Source organism: Artibeus jamaicensis, unplaced genomic scaffold (assembly GCF_021234435.1).
Source record: "Artibeus jamaicensis isolate MK-2021 breed Jamaican fruit bat unplaced genomic scaffold, CSHL_Jam_final scaffold_537, whole genome shotgun sequence".
Taxonomy (NCBI): Eukaryota; Metazoa; Chordata; class Mammalia; order Chiroptera; family Phyllostomidae; genus Artibeus; species Artibeus jamaicensis.
The window spans coordinates 20,277,501-20,304,832 of NW_026522047.1; the positions used below are offsets into that span (position 1 = coordinate 20,277,501).

Below are 27,332 nucleotides of genomic sequence, written 5' to 3' on the forward strand. Positions count from 1 at the left end.
TACCCAAAAAGGACCATCAAGGTCTGCAAATTCGCTTTAATTGGAATTAATATTGAAAAGGACGATTTTAAGGTAATTGTATTAAAGGTATTAGGAAACAACCAGGAGTCCTAAAGTAAGTAACAGTCAGACGTCACTCAGAACTAAATATAATGACAAAAGAAGATACCTGCATGGAGGCAATGAGCTTCGGTACAACATTCCTTCTAATAACATCTAAGTCGTGACATTTATAAAGGAAAAATATCAATTCACTAATATTGTTTTCCTTTCAATGAGACAGCCTTTGTTGTTACTCTTAATTGAAAATGCACACATTTAAAATGTACCAGTTTGACAGCTATGTTAATTTGGGAGGAAAAAGTAAAATACGTTTTGTTTTGTGGATTTTTGGAAACATTAAATTTCAGAATTTACCTCAATCGTATAGAATAATAGAGCTGATGCCTGGGAACAACTCTATTACAGAAACACTAATTATTTCTACATCTAAACATTTCACAGCCCATTTAGTTCTCCAAGATACTTCATTATATCAAAACCATTTCAGAAAAACAGCACTTCCATTGCGTTGCACAGGTATATTTGTGCTATACAAAGGTGCAGCTATCACAAGAAAGAATTTTGATGTCATAGCAATGACATGCTTGGAATAAGTTTCCTATGGGTTTTTATTTTTAAATTGTAAAACTGATTTTAGGTTAAAAATACGTTTTAAAACGTCAACAAATATGTAGAGTTCCCCGTAAGTGCCTGACACTGTGCGTGAAAGTAATATCCTGATTTAGTCAGTGCCTGATGTCAAAATGACTGCAGCAAATCTAAAACATTAAAGTTGTGTTCGGAAATTCTAAAATTCTGAACACAACTCCCCGACCCCAGACACAAACCCAGAGGTTTTCAGATGTTGCAAGATAAGGCACCAGAGAACTCTGACCCGGTAACAAACCAGGTTCCTGCCTTCATGCATTGTCTTTGCCCTCAAGTCCCTGAGCTGCATTCATTCTTCTAAAAACCAAAAATGGTATGTCCAGAAACCTAATTCATTTGATTTAAGTATTCTTCATAATAAGCATCATGAGCTATGTGTGCTCTACATTTTATGTTACATGTTTGTAATGAGAACGAGAACACCCTCTATGTCCAATGCAGCACCATTCACAATAGCCAAACCACGGGACAACCTACGTGTCCTCTCACTGAGAACTGGGTAAAGAAGATGAGGCACTACCCGTACACTGGGATATCACTCAGACATGAAAAAGGATGAAATACTGTCATTTTGTGGCAACATGGATGAACTTTGAGAGTATTGTGCTAAGTGAAGTCAGCCAAAAAAAGATAAAAATCATAGGACTGCAGCCATGTGTGTGTGATCGAACAAAACAAACTCATAGACACAGACAACGTTACAGCTGTTACCAGAGGGGAAGCTGTGCAGAGGGATGAAAAGGGTGAAGAGGGTCGAGTGTAAGTGGCCAGGGGGAGACTAGAATTTGGGGGGTGAGCACACAATGAAATACACAAATAGTGTATTACATAGAATGATATACCTAAAACTTACGTATGTTATTAACCAAGGTCACCCCAATACATTTAACTTTTAAAAACCCATAAAAAGTAGCTTTCAACTCAAATAGTTTAAAGTTCAGCTTTTAAAAAATTTCAATTATTTTCTATTCACTGGAAAATTTCTAAAGCTAGACATAGTTGTCTGCTAGACACTTCGGTTGCTTAAAATACAAGTGAAAACCAATTACATCCACATTTAATATACAAGCAATTAATTATTTCCATTTTTGCTGTCTTCTAGCGAAAGTTATACAGAAATGAGGAACTGAAAGTATCTCTAATGACAAATGATAGAACTTTATTCACTAACATTACTTAAATATGTCAAAGCATATTTCAAAGATCTATAGCATAAAATATTTAACTGCAATTAAATTTTATAATCTAAGCTCCTTAGTCCTAGAAGGTAATTTTTTTGTTTCTAGAGATCAGAATCAAAATTAGCACATTCAATTTGTTAATCTTACACGAAGATAGATAAAGTGTATAAAATTTTAAAGAGGGCATTTAACCATTTTTATCACCCTACTCTTACAATTTGCAATGCAATTCAAGAAACAACATTTATGTTTTCAAATTTATGTGTTAAAAGTTCAAAAGTATAACTAGGAAATGCCCCATGTTTTGCTGTGCATAATGTGCCCCCACGTACAATGCACACTCACATTTTTGTGTGCAACACACACGGGACTGTTACGCCCATTATCACACCCGTGGGATGTAATCATCATACCCATGTATAATGAGCATCCTCATTTTCTCCTCAAAAGTTTGGGCAAAAAAGTGTGCATTACACATGGCAAAATATGGTAGTTTTTTTATCTTAAAATAATATATTGTATTTATATAAATTCAAATATACCTGTAGCTAATAAAATCACTTGCACTAATTACTTTCCTAAAAGTTTTCAAAATGAATAAATACACAAGTAAATATTTTTTAGAAGTAGTTGAGAGAAACGAAGTATCTCCAAGGATCCGTAACTGTACCCTCCCCTTTGCTGGCTTTCTCCCTCCCCTTTGCTTCAAATTCATAAATGATAAAATACAAAATTAAATTAGTCTGTTCTTCTTCTGGCCTTAATCATATCCAAAGCCATTTATCTAAATCTAGGCCTTTGTAGGATACCAGTGCCCATTTTCTAAAGGGTTCACTTTACCTGACTGCAGAATTTCCCCAGGCCCCATGCTTGTCTGTGAGAATGTTGATTATTTTCTGGATTAGCTGAGTTGCTGTCACGTGGTCTCGGTATTTAGCTGCTCTTATCAAATGGTCACACAGCTTCTCATCCTCTCGCTTGTCTGCAGAATACTGGGCACAGAGTGACTGCAATAGAAGAAAAAGGAACATCTATTAATCCCATAAAATATGGGAAAAACAAAATGCATCATGAAATAATTTCTAATATGAACTGAACCAGTCACACATTTTTTCTTTATTTCTTACTGTTTACACTGTCACAGTTGTTCCCACTTTTCCCCCTTTGTCCACCTCCACCCAACATCTACTTTTATATTCTTCATTAACTGAATTACCTGAGAGTTAGTGACATACTATCAGTACAACAATATTCCAATAATTTATTTTTCTACATTCATAAAATACACTCAGAAGTGTAATATTTAAGCAGAGAACTGAATAACCAGGAGAAGCTAATCAGGGAAGATGCAAAGGGCCACATTACAAGTAGCAGAAAGGGTGTTGCATCTAGATTGAGGGGAGTGGTAATAAAAGTACACATCACTGACATTAAATCACTGAAGCTAAAGATGATTTTTAATGAGAAGGTTTAACAAAAAATAGTAAGAGGACTGTATAAAACACTATGAAGAAGACAAAAAATGAAGATTTTGAGAAGACAAATCATTTTTGGATGCAAATTAAGAGAACCTTACCGCAAAGGCATGGCAGAAAAACATAGGTCAACTTTAGAGGAAAAGCAGTACAGCCTGACCCAAGTACAAAATACAAATAAAAAATAGAGGAAGAGCCCTGGCTGATGTGGCTCTGTGGACTGAAGCGTCCTCCTGTAACCGAAAGGTCATAGGTTCAATTCCAGGTCAGGGTACAAGCATAGGGTGCAGGTTCAGTCCCTGATCAGGGCAACCAGGGATCCATACAAGTGGAAACCAATCCATGTTTCTCCCATATCAATGTTTTTCTCCCTCTCTCTCCATCTCCTTTCCCCTCTCTCTAAAACCAATTATTATGTCCTCCAGTGAGGATAAAAGAAAAAAATAGACAAACTCTGAAATGCATAATGAGTATTAAGTACTGCCACTAAGAATCAAAGTACTATATATAGAAAAATGTACAAGGGGGTACCCCCAAAACACCAGAATTATCTTCTGGAGGGCAGGTCCTTTATAGTACAGGCTTCCCCTGCTAAGTGAGTGTTCTAGGAACCCATCTGTATCAGTGGACAAGCTGGCCTTGTTGTGAGAGGCTGCGTCCAGCTTTAGTCAATTTTTTTAAAGACTCCTTCAATGTGTTTGCACATTGCACGATGGGTGATTTCGAGCACACCTGCCCACACCACCCTGAGTGTTCAGCAGTTTTTGACCAAAAATGGTGTGACTCCCACGCTCCACCCTCCCTATTCACCAGATCTTACCCCCAGCGACCTTTCTTTCTTTCCCTGAATTAAAAAAGTCCTCAGAGGGAAACGTTTTGCAGATGTGGAAGTGAAACAAACAAACAAAAAAAAACACAATAGAAACACTAAAAGACATCAAAATTGATGAGCTCAAAGCTGTTTTGAGTAGCAGAGAAACATCTCAATGGGTTTATTGCATCAGACGGAGAGTACTTTGAAGGCGACTGAAGTTTAAACATGTAAGAACAAATGCAAAATTTTTTACAAACTAATTCTGAGTTTTTTGGGGGTCCTCCCCCTCATATAACATGTAGGGGTGTGGGCAGACATAGGTTTTCAGTTATTCCTATGGAAATAATATAAATAAATAATACAATAATTAATAAAGTATAAGAATAAACTCACATACTCATAAATGCAAACCTACTTTTGCCCAACCCTGTATACTTTTGCCCAACCCTGTATATGTGAATGAACATTAAGACTGGGAGGCAAAATGGAAATCAGATTCAAGTATCACCGTTGGTAACATCTCCCTTCAGACTTGGATATCTAACTCACTTTAGCTTCTTTGCCTAACTATCCTCATCTGAAAAAGGATTATAATGGCTCTAAAAACTGAACAATCAGAAGATCTGAGGCAACGTCTGACAGTGTAGTTTTTAAAAACACTATTAAATGAAAACTAGTACTTTGACTGAACCATCATGTGGATAAAATGAATCATGCTAGAAACTTAATTTATAAGAATGTAAGGGCAATTGTTACATGCTATATTAAAAGACTGACCAAATAAACACAAGGCAGTTTAGCTTCTAATTTGAGCAAATAAAAGAAAATGATTAACAAACACTTAAAGGAAGAGTAGTTTAAGTGAAGATAACCAGTGAATTACCACATGGAACAAAATGTCAACCGTTCTGCGGTATTTTCTGAGATTTATTCAGGAACTAGGCAGCCCTTCAGAGGCTGCATCATACCCAATCCAACCATATACTGAAACAGGACACAATGGTACACACCTGCAGAATGTTTATATCTACAACAGTCCCTGCTGTACCCGTCACCTGCCCTTGTCTAACATCACAAGAGAAAATTAAACTATTGATAGAACTTAGAAAATCACTGGCTTCTATACTCCCCTGAAACACCATATATGTTCATATTTAAAAGTACTAGAATTACAAAAATGCATTATTTAATAGCCTACTATATTAAAAATAATTTGACTTTTTCAAGTTGCCTCTCATAAACATTGGTAAGCTCTTCAAGTTTATTTGAAAAGGCATAATCCTAAAAAGAGTCCAAGGTGAGCTAAATAGAAAAATGGTTTCAAGTGTTCTTTAATGGATTCTCCTTTGTAATTTAAACGGCAACTTTTCATATCTGACATAAAATCTATAGATATAAATCACATTAAAGTGCTATTCTTTTCTGATTATCAATCTCTGTCTCATTGTGGAATATTAGAGTCACATCTGACCTTAAAACATGGTAACAGGAAAACAAACAGGAATGTTTTGTAAAGATATAATGAACTCCTATATATTTTTAAAATATCTTTAAAATGTTTTTTGAACATGTTCTTATTAAAAACCAATGATATATTCTACGCGTGATGTATCATTCTACATCCATCACGGACCAGGAATATCTGCTTCAAGATCAGAGACATGTCACTTATTGGTGGGTTATATATTTGTGAATGTTTGTGTGCTTATGTTTGAAGGTCAAATACAGGTATTCCAAGAAAACCTACCAAAATGTGCCATCTATGAACAATGTCAAGGGTCAGGTCTAGTACTTTCATTATTTTACTGCATACCATCTTTTCTGTTTTCCTGTTTTCAACAACACAAACTAGATAATATAACATCATAAGAATGACCACAAAAATATCTAGATCTAAAAAGAAATGAAGAATGCATCTTGGGAACTAACAACTAAAATGTATTTTATTATTGCTACAGAAATCTAAGATTTATTACCAAAGCACTAACAAATAAAGACAATATCAATATACCTACTTAAAAGAAATTCACTTACTTGTAGGCAAAATATAAGGAATAATCAAAAGGAGAAACAATTTAGACTGGCAATTTATAACTTAAGTGACTATTAGAGTTTTTTAAATGTAAATAAAGAAATAAAGCAATATCACATTTAGTCTTCCCTTCCACATGCTATGGTACTACCTAACTTGACTATTTGTCCCTTGCATTCTTAAAGAGACATGAAATTAAAATCAAGCAGATTCCTCGCCACACCAGTGTGGCTCATTGGTTGGAGTGTCACCCCATAAGTAAAGGGCTGTTATTTCAATTCCTGGTCAGGGCACATGCCTAGGTTCAGTCCCCAGTACAGGTGCATAAAACCCCCAGTACGGGCACATATGGGAGGCCACTGCTCAATGCTTCTCTCTTGCATCGATCAATGTTTCTCTCTCTCTTCCTCTACAATGCAATGAAAACATGTCCTCAGGTAAGGATTTTTTAAAAAATCAAGCAGACTGCCCTAGGTTCCTCCTGTTACCTCTAATCGTCCTTTTTGGTGATCATGATATAGACAGACAGTTTGTCAAGACCCCCAGGAAAGGGCACTGAAGGAGTGGCAGGTAGCCAGCCAATACCTTCATGGACTGCCCAAGGCCATGGCAAGGGAGTTGAGTAATGCAGCACTCCCATGGGTCTGTGATGCTGCCCAGGTAACTGAGTACATGCATCCCACCCCAGGCAGGATGGCAGCAGAAGGATGTTCTTACACTGAGCACAGGCAACCCCTGCAATATAGTTGAATAAGAGCTAAAAAGCCCTCCTACCCCCTTCCGATACCAGATGTGGGTGGGACTAGGCAAAGGCAGGTAGATGCACAAGATAAGTTAAAATGGTAGTATGGAAAGGTGCTGGACCAAAGAGGTCTGTCAGTCTAGCCTGGGGGGGAAAAGGGGATTGGAAGGGGGTGGACCCACCCAAAGTGCACAAAAGTCTAGGAAGTTAACCGGTCATTATGAGAAAACACCAGTCCGTCCCATACCCAAAACTAATATAAACCCAGGGAACAAAGAAATCTCTGTCTTGCTTGTGGGTACTGCTCTGGACCTGCACTAGGAAGGTGTACTGGCCTGTCCTCTCCAAATAACCTGAGCCAGCCCATGGCCTCCAGGAGGGAATCTCTCTCTCTCTCTGATCTGGGGGAGCATCTACTTGTGCCTTTGCATGCATGCCAGCCAGAAGCATGGGACCATGTGACCCTAGAAACCACAAGGCCAATGGTGGTGCCGGCTCCACGGGCTGCCTCCAGTGTCATCCAGAAGCAGGACAGAAACTGGGAGCAAGCTAAACTACCTGATGACCACATGGCAGCCACCTCAGGATCCAAAAAATGGTACTTTTAAGATGGAGCAGGAATTCTGGACACCGCCTATGGTTTTGGTGTTGCTGAAGACAGCTGGGTTTTGTCTGGGCACAGCTTTGTGAAATTTATCTTGGCAAAATCATCTTCTCCCATATCATCTGCTATTATCAAGAACCTAGCTCTCAAATTTTTCATATCAGACCTGGTTGTTTTCCTAAACTGTTCCCACATGTCTATCTGTAGAATAATCTCTAGTGATCCAAAAAGTCCCTAGCATTAAATATGCACAAAACTGAAGTCACCATCTTTGCCCCTAATATGCTATTACACTTCAAAGGGCAAACTTTTTTACTGCTACCATCCGTGACTTCCAATGCCCCTCACTTCATACACCATGATTCAATTTTAGCAAAACCTCTACATCACTCTTACCACTGCCCTTATACAGATCTTAGTTCAACACTCAGCTCTTCAAATAATCTTTAACGGCCCTCTCCTGCAAATTAACTGTCCTCTTATAGACAGTCCCAGAATCATTTCTAGAAGAACTTATTTTGGCATAAGCATAAACATATTTACATTTATATACCCAATTCTTTAAAAAAAGTGCATGACTGTCTGAAATATTTAACAATTAAGACCAAATTTTACTGGCTAGAATTTGTGTCTTCTACAATTCAATAATGTGTAGCCTACCCTTTGACATGCTTACCTATACATCCTATATGCCAGATACACTCATGCTACTCCTCAATCATCCTCAAGACATTTTCAAAGGCCAAGGGACATATTTCTCCCATAGCTGTTGCATGTGAAACAAGATTAAAGGCACTTACTGAAAAGGTAAGGTGGTGGGTAATCTGAAGGACAGACTACTAGAGGAAATGAAGTTACACGAAGATATATAAATCTATAAGTCTTCTCAATTTTTCATCTAAACATTTAATGTGAAAAAATCATAAGTTCAAAATAATTGGAAATTAAATAATTTGTATTAAAATTATTATGGGTGAATGATCATAAATAAAATTAGAAATACTTGTGGAAATTAAGCTAAAGCAGCATTTAAAGGAAAATTTATAGTCTTATATTAAGAAATATTAAATATTTAAGGAGAAAGTAATACAAATCTCAACTCATTCAGATAATCGAAGCTATGAAATACATTGCAACTAATTTTACATTCCAGGAATAGAAAACTAAAAATCAATATACTTTGTGTAATAAACACAAAACTCCTTAAGAAAATGCTCACATTCAACTGTACAAAAAATGGGTTGTACATCATGAGAAATGAAGTTTTTCCATGGAATGCAAGGTTAATTACTGTTTGAGCATCAACCAACATAATTTACCATGTAATAAAAAATGGAGAAAAATATATCATCACCTCAAATAGACTTTTAAAAAGAATTTTATAACATTAAAAACTTTTTCATGATGAGGGGGTAAAACCCACTCTACATACTAGGAATTGAAAGAGATTTCCTCAACTTTAGGAAGGGCATCCATGAAAATCATTCAACTAAAACTGGGGAGAAAACAAGTATGTGCTCTCTTATGAATTTCATTCAATACTATAAGCCATCACCCTAACCAGCTTAATGAGGCAGCAAAAAGAAATATAAAGACAGTTTCAAAAGGAAGGAGTAATACAGTCTTCATTTGTAGTCATGTTCATGGATATAATAATTTTAAGACTTCTAGGGAAAAAACCTACTGAATTCTATGAGTTTGACAAGTTTCTTAAATATAAGAAATTACTAAAAATTAATCTATGTTTCTATATACTGGCAATAACCAACCAGAAAATTAAGATAAAGAAATAATATTTACATGTGCCTTATAAAAATGAAATATTTAGCAATACATAAAATATATATATAATAAAAACTATAAAACATTGCTAAGAGAAATTAAAGACTAAATAAGTGGAGAAATTTATACAATTTGACACACAATATTGTTAAAATATCTTTCTTCGAAATGATTTTATAATTTAACACAAAAATAATTAAAACATTAGCAGGCTTTTTTATGGATATTGACAAGCTGATTATAAAATGTCTATGAACATAAGAGAATAATAATTTTCTAAAAAACATTGTAGGCATTTATACTGTTTGAATCATAATACACAATTAGAAATCAAGAGAATTTTTAGGTTATTAAATGAAGAAAGAATATCTTTTCAACAAACGGTGCCAAAACATCTGACTACCCACAGGAACAGAAACAAAAAAGAAACTTGCCTTTTGCCATATATGAACTGTTTCAATTCAAAATTAATCAAAGGCTTAGACATAAGAGTTGAAACCATGACACTTAGAAAAAAACACAGGAAAAAAATCAGATGACCTTGGGGTAAGCGGAGAATTCCTAAAAGGAACCATAAAAGGAAACCAGCCCTACCCTGGCATGAGCTCGGGCCTGTGAACCAGCACGGTTCAATTCCCAGTCAGGGCACATGCCTGGGTTGCAGGTTCATCCTGGATGGGGAGCATACAAGAGGCAACTGATCAATGTTTCTCTCTCTCTATTTCTCTCTCCCTTCCCTTCTTTCTAAAATTAATACGCATGTCCTCAGGTGAGTATTAAAAAAAAAGAAAAACGTGACCATAAAAAATGGAAAAAATGGACATAGTCAAAATTTACAAAATCTGCTCTTTAAAAGTTATCGTTTGGAAAATGGGAGGGAGGGAGGGAGCACTAAGGGGGTGAGCTGGGATGGGAGTAAAAGACAAAAAACTGTACTTGAACAACAATTAAATAAATTAATTAAGAAAGAAAGAAAACAATAAAAGACATTACAAAAAAGAAAAAGGTAAGCCACAAATTGAAAAGAAAAAACACTGCCATACATAAAACTGACAGTTTCCTTACAGAATACATAAGGAACACCCATAACTCTAAGAAAAACAAACCAATTTAAAATAATGGGCAAAAGATTTAAACAGACACTTCACAAAGGACATACGAATGACTAGTAAGTACACAAAAGAAAAACTGAGATCAAATGCACAAAATGCTGTCACTGTATACACACTGAAAGACTATAATTAAAAAGACTGACAATACCAAGTATTGGCAAGGATGTAAAGCAAATGGAACTGTCGCACGTACCTAGCTGGTTGGAGTATAGAGTCTATAGGTATTTTAGAAAATTATTTGGCAGTTTCTTGTAAGCTTAAATGTGTACTTACAATAGCACCTAGCAATTCCACTCCTAGATATTTCCTAAAAATGAACATATTTACACAAAACTGTATTATATGAAATGCCCATAGTTCTTTTAATCATAGAGCCAAACAATGGAAATGACCCAATATCCACCTATAGACGAGTGGATGAACAAAGTTATGACTCAGCAATAAAAAGTCACAAATGAGTCATGCACACACTAATATAGATATTAAAAATTTATACTAATCAAAAAATCAAGACATTAGAGTACTTATTACAGAATTCCCTTTGTATGAAATTGTACATTATGCAAAACCACCTATAACAAAAAACAGAGGAGCAATTGCCTAAGGTTGGGTGTATGTATATACTGAGAACCTGACCACAAAGAAGTACAAGGAAATTCTCTAAAATGACAGAAACTGTCTATATCTTGATTATAACTATAACACAGGTATGCACACTTATTGAAACTCATCAAACTGCATATTTAATTGGGCGTATCTCATTACACATAAACTATACCTCAATAAGGTTTATTTAGTAAGGTTTTAGAAATTAAATAGGCATTGACAGGGAAGAAAGTAATTAAAATACTCATATGCAAAAATAAGCTCATATATCACATAGGTAAATACCTGCCTCAAATCAATAGAGGTCAGATAAGCAATAAAAACACTGGATAAGAGACAAGTACTTCACAAAAGTGAAAAACAGATAATATATAACGAACTGGAGAAGAGATGTACAGCTTCACAGGTAAAAACACAATGAAGTAACACTGCACAACTAACAGAATGCTAAAATAAAAATCACTCATCAGTTGCTGACGAGAAAGTGAATTGCTGGGAACAGCATATACTGATGTTACAAGTTGTACACACTGTTGCAAAACAGCATGGCAATACCTATGATAAATAAAACATGAATATTTTATGCTAAGTAATTCCACCCTACTGAAATGCATGAGCATGTCCATCTGACTGACTTGAAAATGGTGAAAACAACATTATTCCTAAGTTAAAAACTGAAAATAAGCTAATTGCCAATCAACAGAAGAGATTATGAACAATGAATAGTCTACTCATGGAAAACTATTAAATAGCACTCAAAATAAAATAGAAAAATTTAACAAACTGAATGAATTTCACAAACAATGTTGAACTAAAAATACCAAGTTAAAACACAATTTATGATTCCATTTATATTAAGGTTCAAAGTTTAAAAAATGACAATGCTAAAAAACTTGAATGTTTAAAAACAAGTCATTCCATAAAATCATAACAGTGTAACACTATTTAGCCTAATGAAGCAAAACTGGGTTTTGATTAGAGAGAAATACTTAGAGGGCTTCTGACAAACATTTTCTTTACATATCAACAGAGGAGGGTACATTAACCACGTTAAATACACAGTGTTTCTAAAATTAAGGTTCAGTCTGTTTTTGAGAAACAGATTATTAAGCAAATTTTCATTAAGTTTGCATAATGTGAAATAAAAATAAATTTCAGTTAAACATTTCAAAGCTAAAATCTTTAAGAACACCATATAGGCCCTTCTTCTAATTTAGTAACATATAATTGAACGAAGCAATTAAAGTACATTGTTTGTATTTTCACTTTAAAAATGGGAGGGAGGTGGGGAGCAAGGGGCGGGGGAGGCTGGGATGGGAAAAATAGACAAAAAACTGTACTTGAAAAATAACTAAATAAAAATAAAAATAAAAATACATGTTTTTAAAAACAAATCATGAAGTAAATCCTTATGTAAAATAAAAGTAAGTTGTCTCTCTCACCTCCTCTTTGTCAGGCCAATAGTTTTCTAAGGAGCAGGGGTGGGCTGGGGGGTCACTGTTACCAGTGAAACGCAGTTCCCAAGCAAAGTGGAACACACCACACAGTGCTCCGTATCAGCACACAGAGTCCTGCCTTCTTTTCCATGGCTAAAGAATATTATATTTTTAATTAACTAAACATACTTTATGACACTTAAGTGTGTACTACCTCACCTCCCAATCTGTCCCTAAGTCACACTATAAATTACTTGTCTAATTAGAAACCATTTGAAAGGGAAATCACCTAAGGGACAGAAAATTAAGCAACTTTTCAATATTTCACTTTTGGAGGTCTTTGCACTTAATCCCTTTAGCTCGGATTTAAAATTGAATCGGGGAAAAAGAAAAAGGTTATCCACAGAAATCTTACAAAGACTCCTAAAAAACAGACATAGAAAAATGAAAGCTTAAAAACCTCAATAGCAAACGAAAGTCAACCACTGACAATGTGTGACAGCCACCTTTAATTCTGAAGTGATTCTTCTGTCATCCAACGACTCAAAGTATTGATTTCTCTCAGCATGAAAAAGCCTAAGCCAATGAAACAGCTATAGCATCATCCCACCCGATAATAGCATTCAAGGTTAAAACAGGCAGGACACTTATCAAAACAGTATCTCTTCCATTTCTTATTGTTTTAATGGGCTGCATGCAGTGTGCTGGGCTCTTATCTCCTCAAACTGCAGTCTTCAAACAATATTTTTAAATAATTTGAAAAATAAGGTTCTGATTTTTTTCCTTAGGCTTTTGATAATTAAAAAAACTTGTTTTAAAATGCTTTTAGATGATATTTGAAAAAAGTGAGACAACACTAAGAAGGCTGCAGTTTCTACGTGTGTGTCAGATCCAGAGAGTATTCTGTGTTTCATCTTTCTTTGGACTTATTAACAATAAAAACACCACATATGCCTTGCATAAATACCAAAAGCTGATTTCTTCAACAATGCCTGCATATATCATATATCAATCTGGTAAATAAAGTAAAATAGGCTTAGGATCTGTGATCAATAAAAGTAGCTTGAAACTTAAACAAGGGGTAGGGTTAAACTCAAATGATTATATTTTTAAAAATCATAATATAGGACAGTAATATAGCTTAATTTAACATAATATATAGTAAATATACACAGAGAGAGAAATCAAGAAGCTTTAATTTCTTAAGCTTCACTTTTTGTAATGTGCACAAGAGCTGGACGATCTTCAGCAAAACCTATCATCTTTTAACTCAACAGATCCACTTAACCTATAGATTTTCTTAAGCATACAAAACTAGGGTCTCTTACTTTTTTAAGGCTAGTATGACTAAATATAAATAGTATTTACAAATAAGTGAAGTCTTATGCTTAAATTTCAAATAAAAGTAGTTCAACAACGAGAAAACAAAAACAAAAAAATGATTACTTCATTCTTATGAAAACCATAATGCACATTGTGGTAAAGAATGCCGACTCTAGAAACAGACTAACCAGAGTTTAAACCTTGGCTCTGACACATTCATAGTTGTGCAAGTTACTTAAAATCCTTGCACCTCAGTGTCCTCATATAAAAAAGGACATAACGTGGAATGCTTTTCAGGAATATCAGAAAAGAACAGACATGAAACAGTGAAATGTTCCCAGGCGTGTAGCAGTGACACCGCCCATCTACTGCAGGCTTAGCCAAGACATAAACAGTCCCTTTCTTCCCATTTTCAGTGTTTAGGGACAGAGGAATAAAAATAATTATAATATGAGATACTGCGAAAAGAGACATAGATTGTGTATTTGGAAGAAGCGAAAAAGAACTGTGTGGAATCAGGGAAAGTTACACAGAGGAATTAAAAACTAAGTAACGAACAACCAAGAACAAACAGCCCATTTAAGATGAAGAAAACATAACAACAGCACGATAAAAAGGGAAAAATGAAAACTAAAAGAACAAGCTTAAATAAATACCCTTTCTAAAGCAAAGATGAGAGTAACAGAATAAGACATGTAATTACCAAAGCCTTTTCTTTTTAAATATCCTGATATATGCTTGTTTATATTTTCTTTGGGTGTCTAATATATTGTTAACCATTTCCTCCATTAAAAATTATTCTTCAAAGGATTACATAAATCATTTAACATCGAGTTGACTATATTTATATTGCTTAGCTGAATATTGTCATATTGCTGGAACTTCTTTGTTATTTAAATATACTATCAGACCACCTCAAAATAACACATCTGAGGATGAGCTGGCTTTTAGGTACTGCTTCCCAAACTATCTGTAATAAAGAATGAGTTATTTATTTTACTTTTTAAAATACACTGAAAACTGATACTTTTGAAATAATCTGACAATGTCAGACATTCAAGCTATGGAAGATTCTAAGTACGTATTCAATCTGCAGTTATCTCTTTGCGGACTAGTAATAAGCAGCTTGGGCAACTGATCACATTTAAGCCACACTAGCCTAACAGGTATATAGAAGGAAACTATTTTTATCAACTGAAGTACTGCCATCTTGCTCTCTATGATAAAATACTTGATCTTATATTTAGAACAGTACTAATAAACCATAACAGAAACAGTATTCTAATTTCATAAGCACGAATTCTAAGTGACAAATAAGTACTGTATATATACTATGAAGATTTTAAATTTCCTTTCTTATCTGTATTTTAAAGTTAATTAAGGAAAGACCATTTTTACAGTAACATGATGTGGTCAACTATGACATATCATAAACTGAAATCTATGAGGAATATATTCAGGCCTTTTCTTGGAAAAGATTTTTAATAGCATTAAGAGGTCCAATCTCCTATCAAGAATATATTTTATATTGCTAGACTATACTGAGAATACAGAAAAAATATTTTTCAGTTTGGAAATAATTTGGTCAGCACTGCTCACAGGTAGGAGTTAGATTTTACCTATGTTATACTTCCTTTGCTTTTTTTCCTGCTTCCCATCTTGAATGGAGTGCCCAGGAGCATACTAGCTCTGTTACCTGAAGCTAGAGAAGTCCCACTTAGGATTTTCAAACAAAGGCAGAAACATCAGCTAATGTAAAAGTGGTCTTCCTTTGCCCCAACAATGATAGCTCTTTTAGTTTGACAAATAACTCTAAAAATTACCATACTTTTATGTATCATATACATGTACTCTGTATAGGCATGTAAATGGTCTGTTCCAAAGGTACCCATAAAGACTGAAAACAAAACATGCTATGAGTCCAGCTTTTAATCTGGTCGTTATCAAAAAGCTAAATAGAACATGAGATGAGTTAAAACACATTCTGGAAGAATCTCTAAAAATAATGCATTCCAGACTGAATACACCAGACACTGGAAATATACTAAGGAGTATAATCGCTGCATTGTCCAGGAGTAGAATATATACCAGAACATAACATGGGTATACCAGGCTGGGAGTTTCCCTTCAGGAATTCAAGGGTCCCATTGTCATTCAACCTGAGAAAGGCAAACCTTGAACTACGAAAGAACCAATACTCTTTCCTCCTAAGACTGGAGGCAGGTGGGCCTGGACTACAGTGAGCATGAAAGTGGTTCAAGAAACTCTCCGTCAGGGAGCTGAACTAGCCCCTGCAACATGGCAAAGGGACAAGGGCTACAGAGAAAGAGGTCAAGAAAGGGTCAAGCAAAAACCTCCCATGCAGAATCATGACCTGTGAATTCCAGAAGTAATATCCAGTAATATCCAGCTCAGCAATATCCAGTACTGAGCTTTATTTTCCTTTTCTGCATTGTCACGTCCTCTACCATTGTTGGAAACACCACCTGTATGATAGTAAGAAGTGGCTTCCTGAGCTCTGACACAGCCATGGTCTGGATCAAAGCCCTACGGCAGAGCGGAGAGTCCCAGATGAACTGTGGGACACAAGCATTCTTTGGATATTGACAGTGACTACTTACACAGTTATGTAAACAGTAACCACTGCACTACTGAATGCAACATGGAGTCACAGCAGCAGGCACTTTGTCAAATCCGTTGACTCTTCACAAAATCACTGTAGGCAGGCACTGCTATTACCATGATTTTAGGATGAGGCAATGGAGGGGAATGTCAGGTAAAGTGATGCTCAAGGTGATGCAAGGAAAGTTTCTATGTTGCATGAAGCAAGAAATGCCAGCTGTTCAAGCTGGATGTGGAAGAGGAGGAAAGATGCTGGAGATCTAACTGTGAACATGTGTGGATACTGGAGAGCTTCAAAGAATTTCAGAAGGTTCATCTATGTTTTACAGAACACAATAAAGCCTCTGACTGTGTCAATCATGAAAAGCTATGGGCTGCTCTGAAAGAAACGGCCGTGCCTCGGCACTTAAGGGTCGTGATACATAACCTGTCTTGTAAATAGGAAGCCACTCTCAGGACAGAAAAGGGGGAGAAAGAATAATTTCCCTACAGGCAAAGATGTCAGGCAAGGGTGCACTTTATCTCCTTATTTAATTTGGACAAAAAAAAAACCTTAACATATGAAAAACTGGGCTGGACTCGAAGGAAGGAAGAGTAAAAACCGACAGAAGAAATATCAGTACTTAGATATACAGATGACACCATCTTACCAACAGAAAGTAACAATGATTTGAAATGAATTCTGATGAAAGTGAAAGAATAAGTGCCAAAGCAGGATTGTATCTGATCATTAAGAAGACAAAAGTCACAAGAGAAGAAATAAACAACTATAACACAGACAATGAAGACGCTTAAACTGTTACAGATGTTCCTTACCTTGCTTGGTCAGTTCCAATGGAGACTGTAGCCAAGAAATCAAGAGAAGGGTGAGACTCTGAAGGCCAGCAAGGGGAGAATTAGGGAAGATCATCAAGAGCAAAAGATGTACCCTGAGAGACCAAAACCACACACTCATATTTTCAACGCCCATGTACAAATGTGAAAGCAGGACGGTAAGGAAGGCTGACCAAAAAACTGATTCATTTGAAATATGGTGTTGGACAAAGGCTCCACAGATACCTTGAAATGTCAGGAAAACAATCAGGTGGGCCCTAGAGCAAATTAAGTCTGAAAAGGCCCCAAAATGAAAAAAAATTAAAAAGACAAAAATAAAGCGGTCCTAGTTCAGGCACACTTTGAGAAGGTGGGGCTCTTTGGCAAAGACATTAATGCTGGGAAACAGAGAAGGCAGCAGGGAGAGAGGAGGGCCAGCTATGAGAGGGGCTTGAGTCTGCAGGAGTCGTGCAGGGCTGCCGAGGACAGGGCAGTGTGCACACCCCTCAGTCAAACGGTCACCAGGACCTCGAGCTCACTCAACAACGCGTAAGACACAGTGCTGTCTCAGCTCACACAGCCCGTGAAAGAGCCAAGATTAATTAATGCACAAGGTTATCTGTCGGGATGGTCAGAACTATGCTAAACTGCACCGCGGTAACCATGTGGTCTCATTGACTGGGCACTCACACTAGAGTGATCTGGACATTAAAAAGTACTAGAATACTCCTTTAGTTAATGATGCCAGCATTTTATCACTTTCATGCTTATGTATCAACATCATTTTTCCCTAAGGTAAAGAAAGTAATCATGACAGAAAAGGTACGACTTTAAAAATTATATTGTCAAGCTTACCATTTCACTGTCCCTATCCTATAAATGGAGAAATACATAAAAAAAAAGGTTAAGAAGGATATCCAAAACCGTAACGCTTACAAGAAAATACCAAACTGGCATGAGAACTGCCGTTCTAATACTGTGCTATGCTGACTCAAGATCTACTAATCAACCATCTCTTCAGAAATGACAACTGATTATGCAAACTATATATCAAAACAGAAATACAACATAATGGGTGCATCAATCACCACTGGAGACTCACTACGGAAAACAGAAGGATTTCAGTTTTAGCTTCAAAAAAGTTATTTTTTAAAGATTTTATTTACTTATTTTTAGAGAGAGGGGGAGAAAAAGAGAAAGAGAGGGAGAGAAATACTGGTGTGTGGTTGCCTCCTGTGCGCCCCAAAAGGGGACCCGGCCCGCAACCCAGGCACGTGTTCTGACCAGGCATCAGACTGGCAACCCTTTGGTTCACAGGCCGGCACTCAATCCACTGTGCCACACCAGCCAGGGATATAGAAGACATTTATTATATAAAAAATTAAAAGTTAAAAATATTTAATGTCTTCTATATAGAGGTTTTAGATAATACTGACATTATAGCTTATTTCTGAGGCAGCGCAAAAAGTTAAGAGTACCAAGAAGGTATTCTTATGAAAGATATACTTTTGATAAAAGAAATGAAAAATAGAAAGGTGAAACTACAAAGAGAACCACGAGAAGCTAATCAGAAAAACAATGGGTAAGAAAGTCAAGCCCCAAAAAAGCAAAAGGAAAAATCAAATTATTATTAAATTTTTTAATTGTTTAAAAATAAAAAAGGAGGGGTTGGCCATTGATGTCAAATGATGCAGAGATCTATAGAGATGAGTAACAAAAAAAAAAGCCACTGGATAGTATAATTAGATCACCAATAATGTTCAAGAGAACATTTTTAGTTTATTTGCTCCAGGATTGAAGATGAAAAGGGAAGAGGAGAAGCCAGGCAGCAAGACACTGGAAAGTAAAGGGGGTGAGAAGGTAAACATCATGCTAACAAAAAGCTGGACGGAATGAAAAAGCAAAGTAAAAATGGAAGCGTGGGAATTCCACCAGCACTTAACAAGGTTACCCAGCTTTAATATATGATAATTAGAGGAATATAAGTTTATCAACACTGAAAAGCTAAAACGTACTTCCAGAGAGATTGCTCAAAAGGGAAACAAAAATAACTCCCAATATATTAAAATAACATATACCCTGTTAAAAGAAAACCACAGAGGGTAGTCAATAATTACAAGATAGCCAATGACACAAAATAAAAATAAGACCTTTCGATCAAAACCGCTCTCGGCAGTAAGCTGCCCATTTCACACGACTGAAGGCCTGGCACCAAAGTTCGCGGTATTCTGGAAACAGGTATCAAGGCAGATCTCACAAGTAACAGAAGCACATCATCTGAGGATCTTTTTCACATTAAGAACCCTATTAGAAAGAAAACACTAAAAGGTAATTGAATTTCCCTCCGTTATCTTCATCTCTGTCAGCTCCTGCTACAATAACTGACTCTCCAGAGCAGAGATAACTCAATTCTGCCCAGCAAGCATATGTTACGAGTCTCCAAAGCAAACGTGTCTAAATCATTCCGGTCTTCTCTCATGGTTGGCTCTGGATATGAGCTCTGACAGAAAGCAAACAAACATACTTTAATCTTTTCAGTAATTCACTTCTTCGGGCTTTGATGAAAGAAATCATGAGATGAATATGTGAACTACAATTATAAAGTCATCCAAAATGGTTCCCATCATTTAAATAAAAACACTTAATTATGAAAACAATTATTAGTAGATGGCAGAACTGGTCATCTACCCTGTTTCAATTTCTTTACATTGTTTTATCTAAAAGTTTGAGATCAAGAAAAAAAGGTCATTAATCAGATGCTACTTATAATCATCTCACAAATACTATTTCAACTATTTAATCCTCAATAACTTTTAGTAAAATACTTTAGCAAATACAATACTAGAAAATTCATTTTCAAAAAAATGATCATGAATAACTTAAAAAAAAGGTCTGATAATAAAATGTATTGCCCATCTGTATTCTAAACAAGCTAAAACAGAAATGAAAAAAATTAACTAAAAATAAAGAACAGGAGTATGAGAAATCCTGTGTTTCTCAATTTAAGTTACCATCTACAAAAGACCAAAATTATTCAAAACATATGACTAACTTAAATGTAAACAACTAAGGAACATACCATTGCTCTGAAAAGCTTTAATTTAAATTTCTCAAATGAAGATGCTGACTTGGCTACACCAGCCACAAAAAGAACAATAACAATCACTAATACAGTTTAAAATGTTTTAACACACATTATAAAATTTTACCTCCCACAATACAGCTTTAATTAAGGTTTCATTATATCCACTTATAGAAGGGAAACTAACTAAGGAAGTTCACTAAGTTTCTCCTAAGACTTTCCAACCGATAAACAGTGGCGCCTAAAATCGGAACATGCCATCAAAAACTAAGACTAAGGGAGGTTCACTAAGTTTCTCCTAAGACTTTCCAACTGATAAACAGTGGCACCTAAAATCAGAACACGCTGTCTAGCTCCATGTTCCTGCTCTAACCCTGTTAACACTGTTTCAAATTTTGGTTACCCTTAAACACCAGAGAGCAGTTCAAACACTGCAGCCAACAACGCTCCTTGCAATTTTTTAATGTAAAGTGTCCTAAATGGTATTTTATAGTTTAAACTGCCTATTCCTTCATTTCAAGCACAATCAGTGCTTTTTGGATTGGGGAACTGAAATCTGTAATTTGAGAGTACCTCTCATGGATGGCAATTTGAAATAATATTGTGAACTATTACTCTTGCAGGTCATAGAGCAGAAAATAGTTCTGCCATGGCCTTTCTCACTTAACTTAACCCTTTCTATTTCCACAGAGAACTAGCATTCCCACTTTTAATCAGAAAAATAACCCAAATGTGTAGACTAATTAGCATGCATTTACTGAACCATTATTTACTGAGCACCTACTATGTGTAAGGCAATGCACTAGGCACTGTGGATATGTGATAAGAAGACACCAGAAAAGAAACAACAAGGTGCTTAGTAAAGAGAAAATGGGATTCCAATAAAAGTCAAGACAGGAAAGGGCAGCCAACAGCATTAGATAGTAAGGTGACATTTACTAAAATGAAAACAAAGGCAGATGAATACTGGGCTTGGTTATATTGAGCTCACTGTGACCTCAAGAAGTTTCACAGGAGACTTCCTCCAAGATGGAGGTGTAGGTGGAAGCACTGTGCCTTCTCGCACAACCAAGTTTAAAAACAACCTTCTTGCACAACCAACTTTAAAAACAACGAAGTTTTAGCAACAAAAACACAGCCAAACCACAGAAAATTAAACTACACGGAAGTCTGACAACAACGAACCCTTCAGCCAAACCAGTAAGAGGGGTAGAGGCAGCAGCAGAGCAGGGTCAGGCAGGAAAGATCCACCTAAGGGACCTGGGCCCTCAACCCAGGTGCACCAGCAGCCATGGGCAGATCCCAGGTGTGGAGTAGCGGGCGGACCTACTGAGGGCTGACTGCAGTCACACATTTCCACGCGGATAGACCAGTGAAAGAGCGAGCAGTGAGACAGACCGTGCAGGCCCCAGCGAGGAGAAGCGGCAGAGGGGACCGCCTTTGTCTCTCTCTGACCTGCTCCCACATACAGCATCACAAACCAGTGACCTGGGTGGCCCTGCCCTGGTGAACAACTAAGGCTCCACTCCTCATACCTAACAGACACAAACAAATCAAAACATGGCTCAAGAACAACTCAGAGCCCCAGAGCCCATAAATCTAAGTGATGAAGACATGCCAGACTTTCAGATGCACAGTTCAAAACACTGGTGATCTGGATGCTCACAGAACTGGTTGATTTTAGTCACAAATTAGAGGAACATATGAAGGCTAAACTAATTGAAATGAAGGGAAATGCACAGGAAACAAATAGTAATGGAAAGGAAACTGGGACTCATATCAAAGGAGTGGACCAGAAGGAGGAAAAAAATGATCAAACAGAAAAGGATGAAGAAAAAAGAATTCAAAAAAATGAGGAGAGGCTTAGGGACCTTCAGGACATCTTTAAACGTTCCAACATCCGAATTATAGGGGTACCAAAAGGGGAAGAGGAATAGCCACCAGTGGAAAACTTATTTGAATAATTAAGGAGAACTTCCCCAATCTGGCAAAGGAAACAGTCTTCCAGGAAATCCAGGAAGCTCAGAGAGTCCCAAAGAACTTGGACCCAAGAAGGTACACACCAAGGCACATCATCATTACATTAGCCAAGATTAAAATGAAGGAGAGAATCCTAAAAGCAGCAAGACATAAGGGGACAGTCACCTACAAAGGAGTTCCCATCATACTGTCAGCTGATTTCTCAAAAGAGACCTTACAGGCAATTAGGGGCTGGAAAGAAGTATTCCAAGTCATGAAATCCAAAGACCTATATACAAGATTGCTCTATCCAGCAAAGCTTTCATTTAGAATGGAAGGACAGATAAAGTGCTTCTCAGATAAGATCAAATTCAAGGAGTTCATCATCACCAAGCCTTTATTATATGAAATGTTAAAGGGACTTATCTAAGAAAAAGAAGATAAAAAAGATGAACAGTGAAAGGACAGTAAACTCACAGTTATCAACAACCACACCTAAAACAAAAGCAAACTAAGAGGACAGCTAGATCAGGAACAAACCATAGAAATGAAGATCACATGGAAGGTTAGCAACAGGGGAGTGGGAGAAGGAGAAGGGGGGAGAAGGTACAGAAAATAAGTAGCATAGATGGTTAGGTAGAAAATACATAGGGGGCAGGGCAAGAATAGTATGGGAAATATAGAAGCTAAGGAACTTGAGACACGTGGTCATAAACTAAAGGGGGGGAATGGTGGGGTGTGCAGGGTGGAGGGGAATGAAGGGGGAAATAGAACTGTAATGGCATAATTAATAAAATATATTTTTAAAAAAAAGAAGTTTCATGGGGGAGTGGGTTAGAGGTCTGACTGCCAGGAAGCCCAAGCACCCTGAGGAGGCTCAGAGGGAAGGGAGAGAATGCACGAGTGCAGGGAACTAATTTAGAGACTACTAGAATGACAGAAAAATGAGAGGCAAGAGAGTGGAATCAAAAGAAGGTGCCGAGTTTGTTTTTCACTTGCTTAAAGATAACAGATATTGTGACGTGTCCCTGTGCTTTCCCACAAAAAAGGAGAACTGATTCACAGAAGGTAAGACAAACAAGCAGAGTCTTGAGAAGTGAAAGGGGGGGGGGAGGGCTCTAAAAACCAAACAATCAGATTGGCTGCTAATGGGACAGAAGAAAACCCAATATATATTGGTTAGTTTGGTGGTAGATTCAGTATCCATTGCAAGCTGATGAGATCTACTCTTTTTAAAGATGTTACTTATTTTTGGTGTGAGGGGGTAAGAGGGAGAAAGACAGGGAGAAAAACATCATGTGCAAGTCAGTTGCCCCTCGAATGCCCCACAACTAGGCACCTGACCTGCAAGCCAGGCACGGGCCCTGACCAGAATCCGGCCATGAACTTTCGCTTTGCAGGATGCCCAACCCACTGAGTCATGCCAGGAGGGCTGATGAGATCTACTTTTGAGACAAACGTGGGTTAAGGGCTACACATGGCAGTATGAGTGGAGCATTTCATTTTCTTCGGGGGTGACGGGAGTATGCTTCAATTTACTTGGTTATAGGAATCCAGGCCTTCCAGAGAAACTTAGTAGGATGACTGGGAGTTACTAAACACCTAATAAAGTTTAAGTGTATAAATGGAATGTTAAATACATTAGTTCAACTGAATACTTGGCCAAGAATCCAGTAACACCCCGTGGTTAAGACAGCTTAGTAATGTTATTCTCCTCCACATACATGACACAAGCACAGGGACACTATAATCACAACTACCTATCGGCTAATTAACATCAAAATATAACTCATATCAAGATATAGCTTATCTAGGCAATGAATCTGTACCACCAAATTGTTACCAAATATGTCTATGCACAGTACCCCAAAAGTCAAACCCTCAATGTATTGTAAACTATTCTCAATTTTCCCTCCAACATGGCTTTTCTCCTCATTTTCTAATCCAACAGGATTACAGTATCTACCAATTTGGGTAAAACAAACTATTTTAAGGTTTTTTGCAATACTCAATATACTCACCACATTCATAAACTCAAAGATATTTTTTAAAATAATGTCGAAGTGAAATTCACATAAAATTAGCCGCTTTAAAATTTAAATTACCGTGTGATAATCTTGATCATATGTTTTACAGATACATCACATTAGTTTAAATAAACTAGTTTGATGGACAAATCTTATAAGACAAAGATTGCCATGAATTGTGTATACCACATTTACAAGACAGGGTCCAGTGTCATACGCAACATAATTTTTTTAATAAACACCCTGTTTACAGCTGTAAGATTAAAAAATAAGGTTAGGATGTACACCTAATCCATGATGTCATGACACCCAAGGAACCTCTACATAAATCAGAAGCGGAAGAAGTCAAGGATATCCCACTCCAGAGATAATCACACAATGAACTCCAGGGCTGCGCACTTCAGATCTACACTGGCATCAACCCCTTGATAATAAATGAAACAAGTCAGCCACCTCACAAGCACAAAGGGCATGTTAAATACACAACATCTCCTCTTTTCATGAGGAAGTAGTTAACAGAAGAGTTCAGAAAGAATTCAGATATATTATTAAAGATATATTATTAAAGAATTCACAGCATAAATTCATGGCTGAATATAGATAACCTTTAGAATATAAGCTGTCTAGGAAAATATATGCTTCATCCTGTGTAGAGTATTATTTAAGATTTAAGAGCAATATAGTTAAAAATATATTAAACATGAACATGCTTCAATCAATTGGGCTTTATGGCATAAACAAGGGAAATTCTTTCTTTCAAAATAAGACTAGTACATTAAAAATACATGTTTGCTCTCTTAAAAGTGATTCCCATGTAGAACAGTTGAACAAATCTGTTTGTCCACTAAAAATTTAGGTTTTTCCAAAACAATAAATGTTTTGGAAAAACTTGTTTTTACTTAGGCATTTTATTATCATACCTTATAATATCACAATATCTATAAATCTCAAAGCAAGGTAAAGAGTGACATGAAAAACTGTACTAGATAAAGCATAAAATTAAGTAGCTCAAAATAAAGCTACTGTATGCCAGAAATTAATCCTATTCATGCACTTTACAGAAATCTAATGAATGTGAATCAAAAGCATAGATTAGAAATTAAGAGATAAATTGCCTAGATCCGAATTCTAGTTGTAACTCTGGGCTATTTCCTCCTTATGCTGTTTCCCCACTTATAAAATGATATGCAGTAACAGGGCTACCTCAGAGGTTTATTGTCAAAATTAAATTAGTTAAAACACATAAAAACTCCAACTAACGGTTCCTAGCAGAACACAAGCACTCAAAGGATATTAGCTGCTGTAGTCGCCATTATGCCTCAACTGAACAACAAATACATAAACTGCCTGGTTCGAAGCACTTCAATCTCTTGCATGATACACTGTTTAAAAAGTATTTTTCCTCTTTTCAATTCTTGGTTATAAAATTCTCATAATATGCCTCAGCTCCCTTTTTACAATTTTCCAACTATTTTTCTGAAATATTTGCTACATGATCTTTCATCTTATATTCTTACTCCACCTGGAAGACTTTTTTTGTATATGCTGTTTTTAGGCTATTATTTTCATTGGTATTGTTTATCTTCAAATGCAAATACTACAGCCTTAGGGCTATATTAAAGCATTTATTTTAAGATATAACATTTCTGAAAGGGATAATTAAATTTCAATTTACTCCACTGTTATTCTAATAGAATGGTATGCTAATGCTCTTGTATTAAGTGTAAATATTAATTTGAAAAAATCAAACATTTCTGTAACATTAAAATTTTCTCTTTTTGCCTTGGCTGGTGTAGCTCAGTGGACTGAGCACAGGCCTGTGAACAAAAAGATCGCGGTTCAATTCCCCATCAGGGCACATGCCTGGGTTGCAGGCCAGTTCCCAGCAGGGGACGCACCAGAAGCAACCATACATTGGTATTTCTCTCCCTCTCTCCTTTCCTTCCCTTCTAAAGATAAATAAATAAAATTTTAAAAAATATATGAGCTTTTAAAAAATTTTTTTCTCTTTTTGAAGACAAAGAATGCTATGGAGACAATTGGGAAATATGAATAAGCTCCACAGATTAATAGCATTGTATCCATTTTAATATTCTGATTTGATAATTGTACAAGATTAAAACAGGAAATTCTCACTAAAATAATTAGAGATAAAAAGGTATTAAGACTTCTGACTCAAGTTCAGAAAAATAACAAAAAGAGATAGAAGGTAACCGACGATAAGATCACAGAACCTGGAAGAATGGTGATCAAGAGTTTTTGCGCTCCTCTCACAACTTTCCTGTAAGTCTCAGACTATGTCAGAGTAAGACTGACTCATTCTCATTCTCTCCCTCCCCTCTCTTTCTCTACCTCTTCCTCTCTCTCCCCTCCCTCCCCCTCTCTGCCTCTCCTTTCCTCTATCACACACAGACACATACCGAATGAACAAAATACAATGCCCGGCATGGAATAATTTTTCAGTAATATAAATTTTGTTTTGTATTAATAAGATTTTATAGTTTTGTCCCAAATACTACCTGTGCATTTCTTATAGAATTTGACCCCAAATATTTTTGTCTTAACTATAAACAGACTCTATTTCTGCTTCTATTTTTACCTAGCTACAGCTTGCTAGTCAAAAGAAAAGCTATTAATTTTTCCATATTTATCATGTATCCAGTAATCTTACCAAAGTCCCTATTAATTCCAGTAGAAAAATGTTCAAAAATGTCTTAGATTTTCACAGATCAGCGATTTTCAAGTTGTGTGCCGAGAGAATTTTTAAAACATGCAGTACCTAACTACTGAGCCAGAGACATTGACCTCTTTTCCCTTAGATTGTCAAATTAAAAAAAAAAAACACCCAACACAATATCTGTTCAATGTGAATGAATCAAAATAAAATCTTGATTTTTGTCAGACAAGCAAAAAATATTTTTGATGTGCCACAGAATTTTAGTGATTAATTTATGTGTGCCATGAGATGAAAAGGTTGAACATCACTATTCTAGATTATTGCATTATCAAAA

General features: G+C 36.2%; 1 protein-coding gene across 1 annotated transcript in view; it reads right to left on the bottom strand.

The window, feature by feature from the left end:
* The window catches only part of LRBA (LPS responsive beige-like anchor protein), a 526,673-nt gene that overhangs the window by 302,536 nt on the left and 196,805 nt on the right, over positions 1-27,332 (bottom strand). The window contains exon 37 of the mRNA XM_037141420.2: positions 2,733-2,899. Within this exon, the coding sequence (XP_036997315.2) occupies positions 2,733-2,899 (167 nt within the window). The remainder of the gene's footprint in view (positions 1-2,732; positions 2,900-27,332) is intronic.